The sequence below is a fragment of the Artemia sp. Qi Xiang Cuo genome, chromosome 1 (genome assembly GCF_049724085.1).
Source record: "Artemia sp. Qi Xiang Cuo chromosome 1, ASM4972408v1, whole genome shotgun sequence".
In the NCBI taxonomy this organism is placed as follows: Eukaryota; Metazoa; Arthropoda; class Branchiopoda; order Anostraca; family Artemiidae; genus Artemia; species Artemia sp. Qi Xiang Cuo.
In genome coordinates, this window is record NC_142794.1 from 94,389,782 (window position 1) to 94,415,146 (window position 25,365).

General features: G+C 33.9%; 1 protein-coding gene across 1 annotated transcript in view; it reads right to left on the reverse strand.

Moving 5' to 3' along the window:
• LOC148956946 (dorsal-ventral patterning tolloid-like protein 1) overlaps window positions 1–21,908 on the reverse strand; it is an 80,909-nt gene extending 59,001 nt beyond the window's left edge. Inside the window, exons 1-3 of the mRNA XM_089096922.1 lie at window positions 21,804–21,908; window positions 8,299–8,437; window positions 3,191–3,297 (exon numbers count right to left, since the gene is read on the reverse strand). Coding sequence (XP_088953048.1) covers window positions 3,191–3,297; window positions 8,299–8,437; window positions 21,804–21,908 — 351 coding nt within the window. The remainder of the gene's footprint in view (window positions 1–3,190; window positions 3,298–8,298; window positions 8,438–21,803) is intronic.
• Between the last annotated feature and the right edge of the window lie 3,457 nt (window positions 21,909–25,365).

Below are 25,365 nucleotides of genomic sequence, written 5' to 3' on the forward strand. Positions count from 1 at the left end.
AATCATAGTAGCCGGTATCTTCACAGCCATGTCGCAAGAACCAGAGTCTTTTATTATTGCATCAGTTGAAGCGTAGACCAGATTCTTCTTCCCAAAACAATTTAAAGCCGCGACGACACCAATCTCTTGAAAACAAACTGAACTCAGATTTAGGTCTTTTTGTAATCATGTCAGGGTAAGCATTTCCCAATTAATCACATTTATCATAGTGACAATTGGAGCATAAGAAACCACTATCTCTTAAGAGTCACAAATCTCTTCAAGACAGGGTCCAGAATTAAATTTTTCCCCTCTGCCAGTTTTTTGTCATCCGTGTTACACCTGGACACGAGGAAACAGTATGAACTCGGTATCCTACCAGGCGTCGGAATCCAAAGAGGTGTGTATTGTGACGTCACGGGAATCTCAGGCGTTGTTCCTAGAATATATTGACCATAACAAAATACTGGGAATAGCAAGCTAGTTCTGTTGCTTGAGGCAATGTTCCATCGGAAGGAAATTAACCTTCCGAGTCCTAGCCAGCACAAAGAAAGAAAAAAAAAATGCGTTGAATGCTTCGGTGAAAAATGAAATTTCGAAAAACTATGATGCGACAGTGATGTGTGCGCTGTCATTACGTGAAGTGCAGTGTTATTACGCATGATGTATGCCACCATTAAGTTATTTCCGAATTGTCATTACGTAAGATACGCGCTGTCACTACGCAATATATGCACCGTCATTTTGCAACGTGTGCGCTGTCCTCACATAAGACTCAATCAACATCCACGCAGCATCCACGTATGTATCGTGCTCAGTTACAAATAGGGATTCCCTAAGGGTCCTGTCGCAAGGTTACATAAACTAACGTCATCCATATTACACCTAACCATTTAAAACGGAATGTGTCGTTCCACATCATTATGTCCAGGGGGGTCGTGGGAATCTCGCTAGCTGTGTTCCCGGTAATAGAACACCTGGAAGCAGGGACGTGTTGAGTAATTGAGAGGCAAATGTTTAAATGGCTGTGGCACGTGTGGTAAATGGCGGGAGTAAGTATGACTCTCTTATTAGACACATACTTGATTGTTAGTTTTTGGAAAGGTATGCCTGCCTAGAGTCTCAGGCATGTTGACCAAGAATTTAAAATTGACATAGGACCCTTAGACTGCCTGGAATGAGGCAAACAAGGCACGCCCACCTATGGTCTTAAGAAAGTTTAGCAAGAATTTAGAATTGACATAGGAGCATTAATTCATTTCAAAAATGATTCATTTCAAAAATATACCCAAAACAACTTCGAAGTAGACTTCTGTTTATCCATATATTAAAAATATCCTCATGAAAAAATAGTTAGCCTTGGAAAAATATATCCATGATAAATAATATAACGTGGAAAAATAATTCATTGAAAAATATATCAAAAACAACTTGTAACTAGACCTCTGTTTATTGATATATTAAAAAATATCCGCATGAAAAATAATTACCCTTGGAAATATATCCATGAGAAAATACATCTTGGAGCAATGATTAATTTGAATAATATGCTCAAAACAGGTTAGAAGTAGACCTCTGTTTATCCCTATATTAAAAATATTCTCAAGAAAAATAGTTACCCACGGAAAAAGATATCCTTGAAAAAAAATACCTTGGAAAAATGATTCATCCAAAAAATATACGCAAAACAACTTGAAAGTAGACCTCTGTTTATCAATATATTAAAAACATTATTATGAAAAATAATTATCAATGGAAAAACATACTTATAAAAAAAAGAAGAAAAGTGCTATTACAAACAATATTTTTCTAATAGTAAAAATCACGACTAACATATCTATATCATTCTCCTTTTGTATTTTGGAAATATTATAAGTGAATTTAAGTATATTTCACGTCATTTTAATATATGTAAGATAAGAGTTGAAAAAAATTGGTGTGAAAAGCTAAAAAAAATAAAAAATAAAAGTTCAAAAAAAGGTGAACAAAAATTAACTTAATTAATTATTAAAATAAAAATGGGGGGGGGCAAAAATTTGTATCTCTGTAGATCAATTTGAAGTATCTCCAATAGTAAACCCATTTGGGGCGTCGTCAAACCCATGACACCCTCTCTACTGGATGTCTTTTCATCGAAGTTTGTGTAATACAGATCGCAAAACGTATTTTGTACTTTGTAAGAAGAATTTATAGTCGCTCCAATAGAATACCCTACCCTCTATGGGTGTCATCAAATCCATAATCGCCTTACTACTTGATTTCTAATGATTCCTAAGGATTGTTCTGTATTTCTATATTAAAATTCTTTTGTTGGCACCTACGGCTTTTATTATTTGCAACTTTCAGCATACTTCAATGTTAAGCAATATTTTACATTGGCTGCACTCCTCACTGGGTAGTTGTGTATTATACCGACTATAGCCAAGAAGTGAAGCTAAGTCAATCGAATTGAATTGTAAATGATGAATATATTCTTATCATATTATGACATTTATATAGTGTTCCATGGGAGTCACCTCAGACTTACATTTAGTTTGTAAGTAATTATAACCCTTAACCTGTTTCATTCAATCCAAATAAAAGATCTTGTTATTATTGTAATCCGTCCTTATATGGAATCTGGTGGCTATGGATTGGTTACTATGGCATAATATATATGGTATGTTGCAAGTACTAATGATGAATAAATTATGTTCAATCAGGATCTATTGATACGGTTTACTCGATACGGTTTACTCCCTCAGGCTGTAAGTTCTTTATATTATTTTTGTCCAAATATAACCTGTTCGGTAGATTTATAAGATGTATCCTTCGTATTGTATACCAATTTGGTCCGAATATAACCGGCTCTGATTACTTTATACGGTGTATATTCCGATGTATATTCCAAATGTATAGATGCATTACTACGTATAGTATTAGTATTTTGGGAAGTATAAATACATGTTTTGGGTGGGGAGGGAGAGGACAAAATTTTTTGCTCTGGGGAGTTTGCACGGGGAAAATTTTCCTTGGAAATGGAATTTTACGTGGGTTGAACTTCTCAGGATAAACTGTATACCGGGGGATTCCTCAGAATTCCTATACGAAATTTCTTAGTATATCTTGCTTTCTCTTTATTGACTCAATTTTACGTGTGGAGGTGTTAAGGATAATTATCCGGGGTAAATTTTCGTCAAGATTAGGTTTTGATCACTTAGTAATATCTTACCTTGATCTTCCACATGCAGAACTGATTGTCAGGGTAGTCATTTGGGTAACCCGGGGAGCTAATTGATCCGATTTTTTTGCTTAGTCCATTAACTTCATATCCACAATCTAAAATAAAAGTAAAAGATTTTAAGGATGTCAATGAATATTTCTGTTGCAAAAGCAAAACTTGGTTATACACTGCTTTTTGCTTGTTGTTTCCACTGGTTTCAGCTTATTGCTAGGGAGCGGTAGGGCTTTACTTCTTTTTTTCTTTTTTTTTTACAGAGACTGTGGACTTGAGGCCGGAATGATGAATAAGACATCATACTTCGGGAAGCTATGGATAGTTCTTGCCTTGGGCAAAAACAGATGATTTTCGGTAGTAATAAAGCCAGAAATACAGTGTGTGAGTTAAAGTGTAGCAATGTAATGTCAATGCACTGTCTGATATAACTATCTGGAGTTATAAATTTAAAATTTTCTCCCATTTAGTTGATTAACCCTCAATTTTTCAGGACAATGGCCTCTCGTATCGGTAGAGGGAGCCTGTAAGATTATTTAAAAAAAGTTTAAAGCCCCGTATTCTTCAAATTTTCAATGAGAGATGCCTCGGCTGAATATACTAATTAATATGAGAAATAACATGGACATATGGATAACAAAGAATGACGCGTCTAAGCAGCAAATGAGCTAATGAGGGAAAGCTACCCTCTTATTACGGAGACTAATATTATATTTGGACAGTTATGCTTCATATTGAAAAGAAAAACTGGTACTTGTATGATATACCCCCTACCTAATATTCTTCTTATATATTTCTCTAACACTCAATCCTAATGAAATTTACCAAAGTATGATAAAAATAGAATACTTTAAAAGCAACTTTGGGCTATATATTTGCACATTAGGGAAGGAGGAGGTTTGGGTAAAGTATAGTGGGTCTCCATGCCTAATGTGTTAGGTACAATTATTCTGCACAATACGTAGTAAGAATTGTTTTCTTAACTTCACACTGTCCAAATAATTCCCCCCACCTCCTCCACCCCTAATGTGCGAATATATAACCCGAATTATAGCTTTTCCATCTATTCTGTCACTTCTATTTGTCTTGTCTCACGCTAAGCTGAAAGAAACTAAAAAAAAAAAAGGTTCTATAATGCGTCAATGAATGAACTACTTGCGCGGTAGGGGGTTTATCACACAAGTACTGAAAAACTAAATGAGATTTATTTCTCGCATCATTGTTCTACAACAATTAAAGTTTGATTTTGACAGACAAGTTTTTATGGGGGGGGCGCCCTCATTAAATGTTGGTTAAGATGAGACATGGAATTAATAAAACAAAACCAACAATGAAAAGACTAGGGTTTTTTCTAGATGAAAGTAAATAGTAGCATAAAAACTTGAAAAAATAGAGATAATTTAGTATATGAGGAGGGCTGAATCCTTTCTACCCCACCCCCCCACCCCCCTGCTCCTTACGGTGAAATTAGTTTTTTGTCCCTAAAGCCTTAAGAAAGACTGTTCAAGCAACACGAAAATTGAAATGGGACCAAACGATTTTTCGTAGTAAACTCAAGATAAGAAGCTTTTGCTTTCAAAATTAAAATTTTTACTTTGTATTTGGCCAAAGGTAATAAACAAATAAGTACATGCAATGACCAGTTAACTACATTTTTTTCAATCATAAATGCTTAGCACTTAACTATGAAACTTAAGCGTTAAGTAGGAATTAAGGGTGGGTTAATCCTCGAATATCTGGAGTTTTTGTCCGTTTTAAGTTTTCTTGAAATATATAATAAGTGGAAAAGACTTAGTTAGAAAAGCCATTTGCTGAAACAAGAGAAATATACTGACCCATGACCAATAGTTGTTTCTCACCTCCCCACTGTTTTTTTTTGTACAAAATATGGCTGTTTCGATATGAGGGGTGTTTTTGCATAAGCTTTCGTGATGCTGTACACTAAGTGGGTTATGTTATATTTATGTTACCGTGAATGTCCGAAATCGGTGAACGTCGAATTTCACCGGTAAATGTCCGAAATACCTTTTTTCGCCATGGATTTAGTCAGTGTTGCCAGTCAACTTTTTCAGTTTAATGCAAGGTATGATGATGACAGGTTAGGTTAGATCAGGTTTGGTTAGGGTGGGTTAGGTTAGCTTAGGTTAGGTTTTTAACACATTTCTGATATTTATGACCAAATGTAACCTAACCTAACCTAAACTAGGATAATCTAACCTAACTTAAACTTTTACCATCTTAGCTTGCATAAGACTGAAAAAGCTAACTCGTAAAGCTAATTGAATCCAAGCAGAGAAAAAGAAATTTTGGACATTCATCGGTGAATGTCGACATTAACCAGATTTCGCACATTTCGCATATAATGTAATTAAAGCAGAATACGTCACAAAATTATGAAAATTTCTATGCTGGCCTTTTCAGACTTACCAGCAATATAACACCCCTCTGAGTTCTTACTTATATGACTAAGTTGCAAATATTGCATGCAAAAGTTTCAGAGAGATAGGGCATACCATCTATTTTCAGTACCCTATTTACATAAATCTGCTTCTGAAACTATCTGCCTCATCGCCTAAGTATATCAAAGATCTTTTTTCAGGTTTGTATACAAAAAAAAAGTAAACATTTAATTTTAAAAAAAGATAAACAGCAAAGCTGAAATTTACAGCAGACAAAATATTTTCTTTTTGCACAAGCAACATATGTCTAATCATTAAACATCATTAAGGTCAAACAAAATAACAGATTTTTTTTATAACGCAAGTCATTGGATTCATCAGTCTTATTATTAATAGCCGGTAATATACATTTTCAGATATAGTAATGTAATTTTCAACTTTTAAAGTTAAGAATTAATGCATTATGATCTAAAGTCCAGAATTATTTTTATTTCTGCCTATAGCAAGGAGATTTGCATGGTCAAATTTGAGCTTCTAATATTAGTCTACATCTTTAAGGCTACCCAGACAGACAAGGGTTGCCACCACGGTCAGTTCCTAAAGTGTTAAAAATTTCCCAGATTTGCGTGCTAAACAGTGATTTTCGGTACTACAGTCAAAAAAAATTTTGACCCGCACATGGCCCGTTTGAGTAAACTTGGATTACTTTTAGGTCAATTTTTTCATCTTTTTATGTCTGGTCATTTCAAAATTAGCACCAATCTTTCAAAAGGAACACGGCGAAAAGGCGATCTCGGTTATATTAAATTTGCACCAATCTTTCGTATCAAATTCGGGAAAAGACTCTCCCCGCTTTTCGTTAGTTCCTCTGCCTTAATTTCAAAAGCTTCATTATTGCGACAAAGACAAAAAAAAAACTGTAGCACGAAAGTGCTAGAAATTGTAGCACGAAAGCGCTACTGTTTGGTTGTTCAACGAAACACGTGCTACAGGGCTGCACATGATGAAATAGTGCTAAAATAGCACTTTCGTGCTACAGGTGGGAACCCTGAGACAAACACCTTCACTTCGGATTTGTGTACAAAATGAAATTCTCGAGCAAGACATCTTAAAGCGCTGTACTCTAGCGAAACTTTATATTATTTTGTGCTTTCAGTTAGGCCTCAGTATTTCGAAATTTTCAGAGTATTGAGAAATACCATGATTAAGTTAACTTGAGCTAATTTTATGCGGAAGCATCTAGCTAGCCAGGAAAGTATCCTAAGCTGGTTTGTTAGAGCTAGTTTTATATAGCTACTCTACATTTACTACGAACTAACAATTTTTGTTCCTTTTAAGCTTCAACTTTGTTCTTTACTTCCGTCAGAAATTTATTTTTTAAACTTGATTATGCAATCACGAGACCGGCTACAGTTTTATTTCTGTGGATTTTATATACATATACAATACTGTAAACACAAACAACAAATATAACAATAGATCATTTCTGCGTCAGACAGTCCTAGCAATTTTTTAGCAATTTTTAATGGTCATATTTTAATGTAAGTTTCTTATTATATTTTTATTTGTTATTTTGATGAGGACGGCCTTTGAATATAGAGTCAAAATATCCCCCGATCTTGATCAATAAGGGAAATCAAATTTTTCCGTAAGAATCACGTTTTCTCTCCTTTTTTTTCCGCCATTTGGGCTAAGAAACCTCACAGAGACGTTTAAAGCTTCATTTCAAAGCTAATTTTAGATATTCGTTTCTTTTTTAACGTTAAAAATGATAGCGTTGCTGCAAATAGGCTCCAGGTATATGAAAATGCAATTTTACTACAAAGAAACATCTTCACATGCAAGATGATATAACATAGGTATCTTCCCACAAAAGCTAAGTGGCACACTTCTCTTTTGAAAAATTACCTTGCTGGGGTACCATTTCATATTAGAGCGAGTCCATTGATAGACTTCCCGTGGTTCGCTCTTTATTTTTTTTACACCTAGAAAAATGGAGAAGTGTTTTTCTTATGAGCGATTAATTTTCAGTATGACCGTAATAATAATAATAATAATTATAATAACAATAATAATAAGCAGAATTATCACTCAAAAAGCTAATCATTGAGTCCCTGCATGTCAAAGAAACCATGCAACCTTTTATCTCTTTTCTATCACAGGTGTTTCTCAGGGGTGTAATTTCATCAAAATCCTGGGAGAAGGGCAAAGTAGGAGCCAATTTTCCGAAGTCATGTGAGAATGCCATACAGTACCATGAAGGCAAAGGTTTACTAAAGAAAACTGATATGTTTTTGTGGATGCTTGATGTCTGTAGGCCTGTCTTAGCTTTGACAAAAATTTGAAGACACTAAATTTCAGCTGGGGGAGGGGGCAAACTGGGTTTTTGGGGAAGCAGTTGCCCCACTGCCTCACAGCAAATTAACCCCTCGTGTTGCTCTACCTTTTGCATGTAGTTAAGAGCCACAAACCTTCAATGTTCAACTTTTTCCCTGGAGTACCGTACTGATCAAACACTGTTCTACTGTTAAAACTTTAACTACAGCGTTTCTGACTCTAAAAAAAGTATCACTATGCTAAGTAACTTTCTTCTTACAAAAACCAGGCTAATGCCTGTAACATTAACGCACTCACTTTTATTACCTTTCTTTTAAAGGTGTTACTTAAGGTTTTCCTTAATAATCACTATAAAGAACATTCACTTACTTGGAATTTCAGGTAATGTAGTAGTTACCTCGGTTACATGTTTATCAGAAGTTTCAGTCAAAGCTGTGGAGAGATCATCGGCGGTTCTTCGAATTGTTGTATCTGTTAAAGGACTTTCAGTTTGTGACCGCTTGTTATTCTGAAAAACGTTATCATTAGACTTCAGGGCCCAGAGCCCAGTGATAGGCTGATGCAACTGGGGAGCTACATCTGCCACCATGTTTTACCGAGCAAAAATTTTAATGATGTTATGTATCAACTTTTTCATCCGCATCAACAGTCTTGGTATTAGACATTTTACCAAAAAAAAACAACTTAAAGCTCATAATTTTACCATAAGGTTTTTTTTTACACTGAATACTACTTTTCCCTAAAATCACGATGTTTCTTTTTTGATTACATATTTGACAGCCATGAAAACTTTCTTGCGGAATTTACCTTTTATAAAAAGATTACTTTGCAAATGTTACGAGGCTTTTTAACAGAATCCAGGTAATTGAAATAAAAAAGGACTCGAAGTCCAAACTACAGCTACTTCCAGCACCAAATGCTTTATGAACTAATGGATCTGGCCCAAAACTCCTAAGACTGGAATTCTAAACTAAAGATCTAGCTGCTAATTCTTACTATATTCAGCTGAAATATGGTAAAGATAAAATCATGAACCTTGACTTACTGATCAAATAATAAAAAATGACCTTTTTCTTTTAATTATGGTTTCACGGATAGCTGCAACCAAGTAATAACCGAACCACGGCCAATAGAAAAGAAAAGTTACTGACAAATTTACTGATAAGCTATTATGGAAATTTACTGATGTCAGAACTGCTGTAATACTATGAAAAGCCTTATAGATTAGTTTATTGTTGTCAGACTACATACTATTAAGGAAAAGCTTGTTACTTCTAAGAAAAAATTTGTTACTGTTAAGAAAAACTTGCTACTTCTAACTGACAAACTTTTTAATGTAAACAGAAAATTTGTACTTCCAAGAGAAATTTATTATCTTTGACAAAAAACTTGCTGCTATGATAATAATATTTTTACTATTAAGAAAAACCTGTTACTTCCAAGAGAAATTTGAGAGTTTTAAATAAAACTTTGTTAGTATTAAGAAAAAATTGCTAGTATTAAGCAAATCTCGGTTAGCATAAGGAAAAAGCTAATTTTTTCTAATAAAAAATTTGTTAGTGTTAAGAAGAACTTACTACTTTTAAGAGAGAACTTGTTAGTTTAAACAGAAAATTGTTACTTCTAAGATATATTTGTTATCTTTGACGGAAAAACTGGCTGCTATTAGAAAAATTTCTTACTATTAGGAAAAACCTGTTACTTCCAAGAGAAATTGATAGTATAAGGTAAAAATTTGTTAGTTTTAAGGAAAAATTTGTTACTTCCAAGAGAAATTTAATAGTATTAAGTAAAAGCTTTGTTAGTATTAAGGAAAAAGTTGTTACTAGTAAAAAAAATTTGTTAGTATTAATAGAAACTTGCTACTTCCAACAATAACTTATTAATATAAACTTCTTACTATTAAGAAACAAAATTGCTTGCTATTAAGAAAAAACGTGTTACTTCTAAGAGAAATTTGATAGTATTAAATGAAACTTTGTTATTATTAAGGAAAAAAATTTTTACTTCTAAGAAAAAATTCGTTAGTGTTAAGAAAAACTTGCAACTATTAACAGAAAACTTATTATTGTAAGCAGAGGATTGTTACTTTAAAGAGAAATTTGTTATTTTTGATGGAAAATTTGCTGCTATTAGAAAAAAATTCTTACTATTAAGCAAAACATGTTACTTCCAAGAAAAATTTGATAGTATTAAGTGAAACTTTGTTAATATTAAGGAAAAAGTTGTTACTTCCAAGAAAGTATTTGTTAGAACTGAGTAAAACTTTGTTAGTATTAAGGGAAAAACTTGTTACTTCTAAAAAAAATTGTTATTGTTAAGGAAAACTTGCTACTTCTAACAGTAAAATTGTTAGTGTAATCAGAAAATTGTTACTTTGAAGAGAAACTTGCTATCTTTGATGCCTAAATTTGCTGCTATTAGAAAAAATTGTTTACTATTAAGAAAAACCTGTTAATTACAAGAAAAATTTTATATTATTAAGTAAAACTTTGTTAGTATTAAGGAAAAAATTGTTACTTCTAAGAAAAAATTTATTAGTATTAAGTAAAACTATGTAGGTATTATGGAAAAAACTTTTTACTTATAAGAAAAAATTTTGGTAATGTTAAGAAAAACTTGCTACTTGTAACAGAAAACGTGTTAGCATGAACAGAAAATTGCTACTTCTAAAAGAAATTTATTATCTTTGACGAAAAATTTGCTGCTATTAGAAAAACTGTTACTATTAAGAAAAAGCCTGTTACTTCCTATAGAAATTTGATAGTATTAAGTAAAAGCTTTGTTAGTATTAAGAAAAATACTTGTTACTTCTAAGAAAAAATTGCTAGTGTTAAGAAAAACTTGCTGGTTCTGACTGAAAAGATGTTAATATAAATAAAAAATTGTTACTTCTAAGAGACATTTGTTGTCTTTGATCGACGAACTTGCTGTTCTTAGAAAAAACTTGTTAATGTCAAGGAGTCTGTTATTTCCAAGAGAACTTTGATAATATTAATTAAAACTTTGTTATTTATAAGGAAAAAGTTGTTATTACTAAGAAAAAAATTGTTAGTATTAAGTTAAACTTTGTTAGTACTAAGAAAAAAGTTGTTACTTCTAACAAAAAAAAATTTAGTATTAAGTAAAACTTGTTACTTCTAAGATAAAACTTTTGGTGTTATCAAAAACTTGCTACTTTTAACGGAAAACTTGTTAGCGTGAACAGAAAATTGCTATTTCTAAGAGAAATATGTTATCTTTGATGGAAAACTTGCTGTTATTAGAAAAATTTCTTAATATTAAGAAAAAACCCGTTACTTCCGAGAGAAATTTGATAATATTGAGTACAGGTTTGTTAGTATTAAGAAAAAAAGTTGTTGCTACTAAGAAAAAAATTTGCTAGTGCTAAGAAAACCTTGCTAGTTCTAACAGAAAAGTTGTAAACATAAACAGGAAATTGTTTCTTCCACTAGAGTTTTGTTATCTTTGACGGAACACCTGCTGAAAACAGAAAATTGTTACTTCTAAGAAGAATCTGTTGTCTTTGACGAAAAACTTCCTGCTATTAGAAGCAAATTTTACTATTAAGAAAAACCTGTTACTCACACAAGAAATTTGATAATATTAATTGAAACTTTTTAGTACTAGAGAAAAAGTTGTTAACTCTAAGAAAAATTTGTTAGTGTTAAGAAAGACTTGCTACTTCTGACAGAAAACTTGTTAGCATAAACGAAAAATTGTTACTTCCAAGAGAAATTTGTTATCTTTGACGGAAAACTCGCTGCTAGCAGAAAAAATTTTTACTATTAGGAAAAACCTGGTACTTCCAAGAGAAATTTGATATTATTAAGTAAAACTTTGTTATTAATAAGGTAAAACTTGTTAGTTTTTGTTACTAAGTCAAAATTTGTTATTTTTGAGAAGAACTCGCTACTTCTACAGAAAACTTGTTAGCATAAACAGAAAATTGTTACTTCTAAGGGAAATTTGTTATCTTTGACGGAAAACTTGCTGCTATTAGAAAAAATTTATTACTATTAAGAAATACCTGTTACTTCTAAGAGAAATTTGATAGTGTTAAATAAAATTTTGTTAGTATTAAGAAAAAAGATTTACTTCTAAGAAAAAAATTGTTAGTAAAAAGAAATACTTGCTACTTCTAACAAACAATTTCTTAGCATGAACCGAAAATTGTTAATTTTAAGAGAAATTTGTTATCTTTGACGGAAAACTGGCTGCTATTAGAAAAAAAATTCGTTACTATTTGCAAAAACCTGTTGTTTCCTAGTTAAATTAATTTAAAAAAACTTTTTCCACAAAACAAGTTTTTCAAAGAAAAGGAAAGAACTCCATTAAACCAAAAATGAGCAAAAATACAATTAAATAATATAACAAGCGTGAAACTACCGCAAATCAGCATCGATAAATAAATGAAACCCGAAACGAACAGAAATTACAATAAATAATCTAGTCAAACTCAAAACGAGCAGAAATTAACATGATTTGGGCTAGAAACCCCTATGCCTTCCCAAGGCCAGAACATAATTTGCACTTTACTTTTATAAATTTAATAAACCCAGTAATATTAACTTTTTGATTACTAATACCAGTAAATGTATATTAAACTGACAATGCAAATTCATTTGTATTTTTTTCAGTAAAGTAATTTCCCTCCAATAAATTTCAATTATTAAAGAGGGCATTATTAAGAGGGCCATTTCAATTTCCAATCGAAGAACCCCTTTTGAAGTTTCTAGGACAACACTTTCTATAAAAACCTTATATGCCCCCGGGGCATAAATTACAACACTAGCCCTGAGGGCTGTGGGGGAGGGGGTTGTCATCCATAAAGACCTAATTTCTAAAACTTTCAACTACGTTGAACAAAATGGATGTCTCAAAATTTTGATTGGAGGTCTTTGGGGAAAAGGTGGGCGTGAGAGGGGGGTTAATAGCCCTCCAATCACTATCGATTATTAAAAAGGACACTAGCCCTTTCAATTTCCAATCGAATGCAAACCTTTTCAAGCTTCTACGACAAAGCTTTCAATAAAAAACCTTACATGTCGCAGGGCATAACTTGTAACCCTTGCCCTGAGGGCTTTGAGGGGGAGGTGTTGTCATCCTTAAAGACCTAATTTCCAGAACTTTCAACTACGTTGAACAAATTAGCTATCTTAAAATTTTGATTGGATGTGTTTGGATAAATGGTGGCCGTTAGAGGTTTTTTTTGCCCTCCAACCACTTTCAACTATTAAAAAGGGCACTAGCCCTTTGAATTTCCAATCTAATGAGCCTTTTTTTAAGTTTTTACGACAAAGATCTCAATAAAAACCTTATATGCTCCCAGGGCACAACTTATAACCCTTGCCCTGAAAACTGTGGAGGAAGTGTCCTGCTCAAAGGTATAATTTCCAAAACTTTCAACTACGTTGAAGAAAATGGCTATCTAAAGATGCGATTGGATGTGTTTGGGGAAATGGTGGGCTTGGAAGGGGTATAAGTTGCCTTCCAGTCATTTTCGACTATTAAAAAGGGCACTAGCCATTTCAACTTCCAATCTAGTGAGCCCTTTTTGAAGCTTTCAATAAAACCAAAGATTTCAATAAAAACCTTAAATGCTCCCAAGGCGTAACTTATAACCCTTGCCCTGAAGACTGTGGGGGGAGTGTCTTTCACAAAGGAATGATTTGCGGAACTTTCAACTACGTTGAACAAAATGGCTGTCTCAAAGTTTTGATTGGATGTGTTTGAGGAAATGGTGGGCGTGGAAGAGGTTTAGTTGCCTTCCAATCCCTTTCGACTATTAAAAAGGGCATTCGTCATTTCGAATTCCAATAGAATGAGCCCTTTTCTAAGTTTCTATGACAACGCTTTCTATAAGAACCTTATATACCCCCAGTGCATATTTCGCTTACAACCCTTGCCCTGAGGGCTGTGGGGGGTGTCATCCTCAAAGACCTAATTTCCAGAACTTTCAATTTCTGGAACAAAACGGCTCTCTCAAAATTTTGATTGGAGGTGTTTCGGGGAAAAGTGGGCGTGGGAGGGGGTTAGTTGCCCTCGAATCCTTTTCGACTATTAAATAGGACACTAGCCCTTTGAATTTCCAATCGAACGATCCTTTTTTGAAGTTTCTACGACAACGCTTTCTGTAAAAACCTTAGATGCCCCCAGGTCATAGCTTACAACCCTTGCCCAGAGGGTCGTGTGGGAGTGTCCTCCTCAAAAACATAATTTCTGTCTGGAAATCAACTACGCTGAACGAAATGGCTATCTCAAAATTTTTACTGGATGTGTTTCGGGAAATCTTGGGCGTTGAAGGGATGTTAGTTGCCTTCCGGTCACTTTTGACTATGAAAAAGGGCACAAGCAACTCCAATTTCCAATTGAATGAGCCCTTTCGAAGTTTCTACGACAACTTCTTCGATACAAAGTGCCCTGGTCTAAATGATAAAAATTAATAAATAATACGTTGTGCCAATATCGTTCTTATATGCCCCCAGGGTATAACTTAAAACCCTTGGCCTGAGGGCTGTGAACTTGATCACATTCTCCCGGTATGGGAGAAGATAGAAAAACACTAATACATTGTGCCAACATCGTTCTTTACTTAGGCAACGCTGCCTATGATTTGATAGTATTGAGTAAAATTTTTGTTCGTAGTAAGAAAAAACTTGTTGCTTCTAAGGAAATCAGGTCCTGTTGTTAAAAAAAAATATAGTGTTTAATTTAAATATATTAGCTTATTTTAGGAGTGAAAAGTTTAGGAGTGAAAGGACTGAAAATATCCAAAGGGTTATGAGGGGGCGTGTCATATGGATGGCTGGCGTGTAATGGTGTGGGGGTGTGGGAGTGTTTTGAATGTTATCATAATTGGCTTGAACCGTGAAAATAATTGAATAAATGGGTTGAATGTATAATTTTAACAAGAAATGTCTGAAAAATGACTTAGGAATAGTGACGTGATGTCTGAAGGGCAGCGCAGAGTAGTAATAATGTGGCACAGTGCCGGGAATTGCTTGTAGTGTCACGTTCTGGTAATGAAATGCATCACAGGCATGTAAAGCCATGGTGGTGTGGAGTGTTTTGGAGGTTATTATGAAAGGTTAGGCTTGCGAAAAACTTGAATAAATGCATTGAAAGCATAATTTTTAACAAGAAATTTCTTAGGAATAATAATGAGATGTCAGAGAGTGCCGCAGAGGAGTAATAGGGTGGCACAGAGCTGGGGATCTTTGGAAAATTAAAGCAATAGAAAATATGTCCATTGAGGGTGTTCAAACGCTAGAAGACGCTTAAAATATTGAGGAAGGGTGTCACATGGTGGCGCAGAGCAGTGAGAGTGTGGTCCTGGGACGTGAATTGCTTGGAGTATTACGTTCTGGTAGTGAGGTGCATGTATAGCTGCTGTGGAAGGGATGCTCGTACAAATTTTGGACAGGGCTCATTTGATTGGAAATTGAAAGTTCTATTTCAGTTTTTAAGAGTCAAAAGAGGTCAGGAGGCAACTATCCCCCCACACCCCGCTTATACCCAAACTACATCTGATAAAATTTTGAGTAAGCCATTTTGTTAAAAATAGTTTAAAGGTCAGACGAAAAAAAATCCGGTGTCGATATGACCCCCCAGGGCCCAGAGGAAGGCGTTGCAAGTTTTGCCCTGAGGGCATATATGGTTCTTATGGAAGGAATGCTCGTATAAACTTCAAAGAGGGCTGATTTGAATGGAAATTAAAAGTTTTAGTTCAATTTTTAAGAGTCAAAAGAGATCGGAGGGCCCCTAGCTCCCCACGCCCTTTTTCACCCAAACCCATCCGATACAAAATTTGAGATAGCCATTTTTTTTTAATTGTTCAAAGGTCAGATAAAAAAAAAATCCGGTGTCGACAAAACCCCCAAGGGCTCGGGGGGCAGGAATTGTAAGCCATGTCCTGGGTCCGTATATTGTTCTTATGAAAGGGATGCTAGTATAAACTTCAGAGAGTGCTCATATGGATGGAAATTAAAAGCTCTAATCCATTTTCTTAAATCTGATGGGAGGGCAACTAGTCCCTGTCACCCTCCCCGCATGTGGGTTTATTGGATGGATAAACCCATCCGATAAAAGTTTGAGGTGAACATTTTGTTAAAAATAGTTCAAACATCAGATATTAAATCCCCGGGGTCCACACAACCCCCTAGGACCCAGCGACAGGCGTTGTAAGTTATGCACTGGGGGTATATATGGTTCTTATAGAAGGGATGCTCGTATAAACTTCAGAGAGGGCTCATTTGATTGAAAATAGAAAGTTCTAGTTCAGTTTTAAAGAGTCAAAAGAGATCGAAGGGCAATTAGCCCCCCACACTCACTTTTTTCCCCAAACCCATCGGATAAAAGTTTTGAGATAGCCATTTTGTTAAAATTAATTCAAACATCAAATAATAAAAACTCCGAGGTTGACACGAACCCATTTTTTCACTTTGATATTTTTACTTTGATACCAGTTTTGATACTTTGATGAATATTTGATTTTTTTTTAAGTTTGATTTTGAAATAAGGAATTTTTGAAAACATGAAACTTTTTGCAAACAAACTCGAACAAAAATTAATTATAAATAACTTTTCAAAAAAGCTTTTCAATTAATAGTAAAGGCCATTTTAAACTTAAGTCCAGCAGATACAAATACCTGTTAAAATTCAAACTCAAAACGGCCAGAATCTACTATTAAAGAATAAATGAAACCCAAAACGTACAGAAATTAAATAAACAATCAAAGCAAAAAATATACAACAAGTAATAATGTAAACGAATAAACAGATCTTAAAGCAAGTAATGCTTGGATTGAATATGAAAATCAAGCTTAAAACGAAAAATAGAATATTTTGCTACTGAAGTATAAATGAAACTTAAAACGAACAGAAATTAAATAAACAACCAATGCAACCAAACATACAATAGATACTAATGTAAATGAATAAAGAAATCTTAAAACGAATGAAATTTAAATTGAATATTCAAATCAAGCTTGAAACGAACAAAAATCACTACAAAAAAGAGTTTGGGTATCGCTTCTTTCTCTCACTGTTAAAGTCTAAAGCCTACTGCGCCATTGGCGCCTTACTGAAAACTATATGCGTCTTGAACAGTCTTGGAAAGTATAAACAGCGTCAAATTGAATATTTGATATATAATGATATTAGTTGTTGAAAGATCCATCAGTTTAAGAATTTATTTCACTCTAATTTTATTTTTATTTTCAATGCAATAACAACTGGTAAAGAAAATATTTGTAATATAATTCGTTTTCATTGAAGCGCCAATGACGCAGTAGGCTTTTGGTTTTTATTTACAGTTAAGGAAGGGGGCTGTATCCCAGCTCTTGTTTGTAGTAAAACTATATCCGCATTGAAGAACTCTAGAAGGAACTAATAAATTAAACTGAATATCCGATTTAAAATAATATTACCTGCTGAAAGCTCATCAATTCAAAATTTTATCATAATTTTAATATTTATTTTCAAAATTAAGTACAAAAGATAATATTTGTAATAAAATTGGTGTTCAGTAAAGCGCCAATGACGCAGTAGGTTTAAGACTTTTACGGTGAGAGAAGGAGGCGATACCCAAACTCTTGTTTTTAGTGATTTTTGTTCGTTTCAAGCTTGAGTTTGCATATTCAATTTAAGTTTCACTCGTTTTAAGATTTATTTATTCATTTACATTAATATCTACTGTATGTTTGTTTGCATTTATTGATTATTTAATTTCTGTTCGTTTTAAGTTTCATTTATACTTCAAGAGCAAAATATTTTTTTTTCGTTTTAAGTTTGATTTTCATATTCAATCTACGCATTATTCGCTTTAAGATCTATTTGTTCGTTTATATTATTACTTGTTGTATGTTTTTTGCTATGATTGTTTATTTGATTTCTGTTCTTTCTGGGTTTCATTTATTCTTTAATAGTAATTTCTGGTCATTTTGAGTTTGAATTTTAACAGGTATTTGTATCCGCTGAGCTTAAGTTTAAAATGGCCTTTACTTTTCTTTGGAATACTTATTTTTTGGAAAGTTTTTTTTTAATTAATGTGCTAAAAAAATGATCCGTTTCTTTTGATGCTTGAATTATGCAGTTTTATCGTAGTTGTGACAAGATCTTGGAAGAAACTAAATTTCAGATGGGGGTGCAAATTGGGTTCGGGGGGAGGGGGTAGGCAAACCGAGGTTTGGGAGGGGCCGTTGCTTTCATGCCCCATAGCAAATCACGCCCTGTATCTGAGATTTCAAAAATGTATTTTTAGCCCCAAGTTGTTGAATTTTTGCAAGAAGTACTTCAGATCAGTACGGAGAAGGGGATTTATAACCTTTAGCCTCTTTTTATTTGGAAAAAACCTTTTGGAATAAGCTAGAAATATAGATGCAGAGGTAGGACGGTTTTAAGTCCTATTTCACAAAAATGTTGAATAGGAAATAACAGATTGCATTCATAGGTCTAACTGAATTGATCTGGAATCAATGGGGCATATAATAAACATATGTTTGTTTGATTAGCCCCTCCCCTCAAAATATCTAATTTTGACATATAAATTTATTTTGGTGTTTAATATCTCCCTCTTCCTTCAAAAAAATCATTTTGGGGCAAGAGATTTTTCAGCGATGATCCTCCTTTTCAAATACTGTTACGCAAACGTTCAAGTTTTCCGTCGAGAGTGGACACTGTAGAGACAGCAACCCCTCGTCACAATTAGGATATCTCTGAATAGGATGAAAACAAATGAATTATAAAAATAAGTTCTCAAAAATGGAAGCAAAGAACGACATTAAAATATAGTAGAAATGCATTGTTTTGTATATAAGAGGGGCCACCATCCTCTTGAAGCCCTCACTCTTAATTCTAAATCACAGTCTGAACTATGCTTTATTATTGGTACAATTCTTATCCATAATGTATTAGAAATTTAACATCAAGAATGGAGAGGGCTCAGGATGTCAGTCCCCTCATATACAGGGTAGTTGATATTCCTTTAATTTTAACGTCATTATTTATTTTGATTCGAAAAAAAAAATGTTTAGAAATGAGTATCTGGATCAGCAGATGTAACTTTATGAAGCGCAGACATTCGAATTTGACAATTATTATATATTAAATGGATAAAATAATGATATTTCTGTACCAAGGGGGGATTTTATTTCATAAAATGTTCGGACCTAAGACAATAGAAGTAAAATATCCTTGGTGTTGAGAATTGGAAAATTTTCAGTATTTTCTCCAAGAGAAAAACCCTGAAATGAGGAACATCAGCAATGGTAATTTTTGAAAATAACAAACAAATCGACAATAACTCAAGAAAAATTATTCAAAGGTGGATCATAGGAAATGAAATCTGGAATGGGATGAGAAAGAAAGCGACACGCGAACATTTATGCTTTGCTCAAATGCTAGTCACAGAACATATTCAATTGAAAATTCTTAAGGAAGAACAGGACGAAGATTTTGGCCGCAATGCTGGAAATTATTGTAAGAACTTGGGTGGTATCTGATCTCCTTTGACAAGCGTTGCCACCTTTAGCACGAAAGTGCTATTTTTAGCACTATTTCATTATTTGTAAACCAGTAGCACGTTCTCAGCGTTGCCACCTGTAGTACGAAAGTGCTATTTTAACACTACAACAGTCAATTTTTTGACTGTGGCGCCAAAAATTGCTGTGTAAGCACGCGCATTCGGATAATTATAGCACTTTAGAAACTGACCGTGGTGGCAACCCTACTTTGAACCACCAAATTGTGTTTTGAAGTTACTAAAACGCAAACAATTAGCTGTTTTCGAGGTTATGTATTTTGTGAAGCCCCAGGAATGTTTTTACCAGTTTTGCAGTACGGCAGCCCCCGTCTATCTCTGCTAACCATTATTTTTAGTCAGAGTCGTTGCTTCGGTTGGTGGTGCGGGGTGCAAAATTAATTACAGCGCCCCCTCCCGTGTCAAATATAAGTCAAATCGAAACGAAAAATATATTCAAAGTGAGCAGACCCCCCGCTGCGGCACCCCAAGTTTTATTTATTGTTTTTTAAAGACAAACGATAGTTTATATGTCATATTAACTTTATACTAATGTAGAAACAAAAAAAGAAGTCATTTTCAAATATTACATCACTGTAAAAATTTCATTATCTATGTTAAATAGCTACTCAGTGCTTATGGTAATAAGAATTTTTTTTTTGCGAAACTTCCTTGTCATGTATTCTGTTTTTATCTTTAATATCTTTCTCTTTTCCTTTCTTTTCTGCTTTTATCTTCCCAGGCAATTATGTCCTTGCTTAAAATAACCATTTTTTTTGTAGTCCAAATTTGTAGTTCCAATTTGATTGAGTGTTATCTTGGCTTTATTTTTACGATTATGACATTGATTTATTGTTTCGTATGAGATGAGAAATCGGATTTTGGTATTTTTTAATGCTTTTTTTAATAAATATTATCTTGTCAATGTCCTTGACTTACGAATGTTCGGAACATACGAATGTTGGATTCATTTTTATTTTTGGTTTTGCTTATACTTGCGGTGAGATGGCCTCTACTCTTTTTTCTCTGTCCCTTCGTCTTCTTTTTTTGCCTTCTGCAGCATATTTTCTTGATCTGTTCTTAATTTTGTCTGAAGATGTATTACTTTGAAGTGTAAGTTTTATCTTTGTGTTCTATGTTTTGAGCTGACATATCGAGCTGTGCTCTCTGTCAACTAAAGTGGAAATTTTGTTAAAAGTATTGTATTAATTAAGTACGTGTAATTTTCGGTAAGATCCCTTGGCCGTTTTGGGTGTTACCCTCTTTTTTCAAAAATCAGACAAATTTTCTTAGGCTCGTAAATTTCGATGGGTGACACTAAATTTAGTTAATTATATAAATTTGGAATCAGCATAAAAAGACAATTCCTTTGATGGGCTTATAGTTGTCAAAATTCTGTTTTCTTAGAGTTTCGGTTGCTATTGGGCCGAGGTGCTTCTTACTTACAGTTCGCTACCACAAGCTGTTTGATGATGGATGTGAAAATGACAATCTTGAGATATTTTGGGAAATTTCTTTTAGTTCTATGTTTTAATCATACTTTTACAATCATGTGAAAAGCATCACTTTTTAAATGCAATTTTGTCCTTTGTAATTTGTCTGTAATAGTAATGCAATAGATACGCAATAATTCGCATGAAATTCAATCACATCAAGGCATTGGAGTTCCTTTCAGAAACTGATAAATTCGTTGTAATTTTCAGTCCTTTAATATTAATGTTATTTAATATTTGAAAGTCAAAATTTTCAGTATATATTTGGATATCAACATTTTTTACTAGAGATACTGTGATTGCAAGAATTAAGACCAACTGGTTTCCCTTATTCACTGTGTGCCAACCCCCCAAAAAGTGGAAGTCTGACGCTAGATTGTGTATTCGCCCTAGTCCGATTTACTGTTGGAAAACATCTTTACTTTTGATTTGTGTCTTGGCCCCTTAAGACATAATTAGCACCCTTAATTGTACATCCAACCAGGTTTGGCTGGTTTCCGACGCCCATTTCTTATACGTATCCTGATTTCGAGAGTTTACGCACTCCTTTAGAGAGCTTTGACTGTGTTTGAGAATAGAAAAAACATTATTTCTTATTTCAAAACAAGTCTCGTTGGGGTTGGGATATGACATTCTCTTCTGGTAGATGTTATGATGATGTACAATACCAGTTTTTTGGTATTGTATATCATCTCACAACAACCTAAATTTACTTCATTGGGAAGAGAATGCCAGTTTCCCAGAACTTGGTTTTATAAGATGAATAATTTAGGTTTAGCACGACAATTATCCACACTTAGATGCATAGAGCAAAGAGCATGTCATTATTAGTTAAAACAAAACTCTTCTTCAAAACTTACTTCTTGTCTAAAATGGTGCTTGATTTTTCTTCCTTTGTCTGCAATGTGTTTGGAAAAGGCCGTTGCAAACAATGTGCTGATTACAGTAAAAGTAATCCACTTCATTTCAACTAATACTAGCCTGAAAAAAACCTCAGCGATCAATTTATAATATTAAATCTAATTAATACGATGCTTTCAGTCTGGCGCAGGTTTTTTTCTTTTTTGATTCCACCTTGGTTAATTAGAAAATCTTGCACAGATGGAATAATATTGAATTTCTCCTTTTCTGCCAAATTGTAAATCATTATATTTAGAAGTGTCTTCTGATCACACCGCGAGGCGGTCCATAGCCAATTGACCTTTTTCACAATAGTCACGGTTTGGGGTTAAATCAAGCTAACCATAGTGTTCAGTTTTGATGGGTTGATTAGTGAATCCCATCCCATTTTGATTTACTCCTGTTTTGAATATATTATGTCAGGCCATTTCTAGGGATCTTTTCCATGTGAACTATTTCTTGTTCAGAATCTATTATTTGGAAATTGAAAAAATCTGAGGAGATGGGTGGATCACATTTCTTTAATTTGTAAAAACAATCAACATAAGAAAGGGGATCACCCACAGTCGCACCATTAGAAGATTAAATTTAAAAAAACAAGGTTTTTCAATGAAATTAAGTTATCGACATTAAAACTTAAAACGAACAGAAATTAATCCGTATATGAAAGGGGCTGTCCCCTCCTCAACGTCTCACTCTTTACGCTAAAGTTTGACTCTTTGTCGCAACTCTACTTTTTAAAACAATACAATTTTATCGTAAAGAGCGAGGCGTTGAGGAGGGAACAGCCCCTTTCATATACGGAATAATTTCTGTTCGTTTTAAGTTTTAATGTCGCTCCTTACTTTATTGAAAAAAATTGTTTTGTTTTTTCTAGTTAATTTCTGAACGTTTCTCAACTAATGCAGGTTTGAATCTGGGTTACCGTATATAAAATATAAAAACAAAATTTGTATATTAATTTTGGCAGATTTAAAAAAAATTGCCATCTGACACTGGATCAGGAATGCTAACTATTATTTTGGTTAATGTTAGAATTAAAAGTTTATTTCGAAAGGAAATTAATGGTGATTTCGAAAAAGAGCCAGAAACCCCTTGAAAATGGTGTCAAATCGAAATAAAAAATGCACCATTGGAATCAGTATGGTCCAAAATCTTTTGTAGGATAAATACAGTCTCCCACCTTGAACACCAAGGGAAATGACTTTTTTGCAAGGGTAGCACTGATATGTCTCCTTTTTTTTCTAGCAGGGCTAGGGGGTGCCCAGAGCATCATAGAGAGGTGTTTAATAGCCCATTCGAAAAGGAATTAAATTTGTAAGTGCCCTTTTTAAGTGACCAAAAAGATTGGAGGGCGAAGATCCCCCCCTCCCGGCAGGCCCCCCCCCCCAAAGTAACCCTATAAAAATTTTGAGACTGGCATTTTGTTTAGAATAGTTTAAAGATCCAATAAAAATAGATTTGATGATGATATGGCCCTCCATAGTCCCTGGGGAAGGACTGTATGTGGTATCGGGCGTATCAATATCGTGTGTATCGGTATATAGCGTATTGGTAGCGCATGTATCGTATCGGGAATATCGGTGTCGGTATCCGCTGTTGTTTTTCTTAGTCATTTTCTAGGGTCATTTTTTTAAACATGTAAAAGGGGGAGGGTTCTCATGGCGATGACTCCATTTCCAAACTCAGCCATGAGACCTTAATACCCCTAATTAAGCCTCGAATGAAAGAAATAAACCAAGTGAGAGAGATATCTTGACAAAATCCTAGCATCGTAATAAACTAGACAAGATAACACAGGGATAGAAAAAAACTAAGATTTTATTGACAAAGAAGAGAATTTTAGTTAATTGTTATTAGTTATTTAATTATAATCAAAATTGAACATTCATTATTCAAAATCAGAAATCAAAGATCAATTACTGCTCTTGTATTGGCTAGAAGTGAAATTTTATTATTATTGAAGAAAAGCAAGCGTTCTAACTAATATGGTAAGTTAACATATTCCTGCTTGAAAGAATCTAATAAAATTACTAAAGAATGGGGTATAGACCCCTTTACTAAGAAATAACATAATAAAATTAATGAAAAGCAAGGAACACATTAGACTTACATTCTATATGCATACAAGAAGCTTCATCAAAGCTATAACCCCCACTGACTTCTATGGTCAGTGTCGCTCTATATAAAAAGATGTGTTCCCCCTTATTTGCCAAACAAACGAATCTAAATTCAAAGATTCTAAGAAAAGGTGTGTATATGTTTGCAAATAAGTTTATCGTTTCAACTATACTTTCAAAGTGTATTGGCATGAACTGGATTCATAGCAAGTCGATAATGATCCTAACATTAGAAGGACACTTCTTACAAACATGTCCCGGTAAGGTATCTGGTTGCAGCGGCAGCCGCAACCTATTGAAGAGTGAACCACAGCCCACAGTAACCAAAAGTTAAAAAACGCGTTTTAAAAAAATACCTAGTGAAACAAAATCTTAGAAAACGCGTTTTGAAAATAACTGCCTAGTGAAAAAAAATTCCCATCTGACACCGACTCAGGAATGTTAACTATTATCTCGATTCGTCTCAAAGTAAAAGTTTATAGTGAAAAGAAATTTATGGTGCTTTCGAAAAAAGCCTCAAACCCCTCGAAAATTGCGCACATCAAAATGAAAAGTGTACCATTGGAATCAACATGGTCGAAAATCTTGTACAGGGAAGTTACAGTCCCCCTCCCAGAACAACAAGGAAAATCACTTTATTGCATCGGTAGCATCTGTCTCTCGTTTTTTGTGTTGTTTTTTTTTTTCTTTTTTTTTCAACAGGCCTAGCGGACTACCAGAACATAATAGAGAGATTCTTAATAGCTCATTCAAATCTATTTCTTATATCTACGTGCTTTATATAAATTCTGCCATCTGTAGGTGCCATATGGCACTAAAATGGCACGTTCTGTGCTATTTCTCAAAGGGTGGCACTAGCAGGCTACCAGAACATCGTTGACAGATCTTTTATAGCTTATATAAAAGATATTGCACATATCTACGTCTTTCATATAAATTCCATCATCATCAAGTTCAACTGGCACTAGAAACGGCACTTTTGGTGTCGTGTCTCAAGTGGAAAAGCTGGGGCTATTGTGTTAGCAGTGCGATATAGCACTAGAAATAAACTTATGGTGCCAGTTCTTAAGTGGAAAAGCTCTGAAGTACAAAACAGGTATCATTGTAATAGTTATGTTCCAGAACCTTTAGCTGGAGGTTCACAAGAACTCCTCCCGTATACTCCCCTCCAAGCCCCCTTAGTAAGTTTTATACATCGGCTGCTCATCAGTAAGCTATTGAAACATTAGCAAGCTACCACACCGTCGTAGACAGATGTTTAATGGCTCAATTATAAGCTATTGCTTATGTTTACTAGCTTTTTAAAAATTCTACCATCCATTTGGTTTCACAGATTTTAATGTTAACTAGTTTCTGAAGAGAATTTGCAATGAACTCTTTTCAGCGAATCGATAAGTCGTTA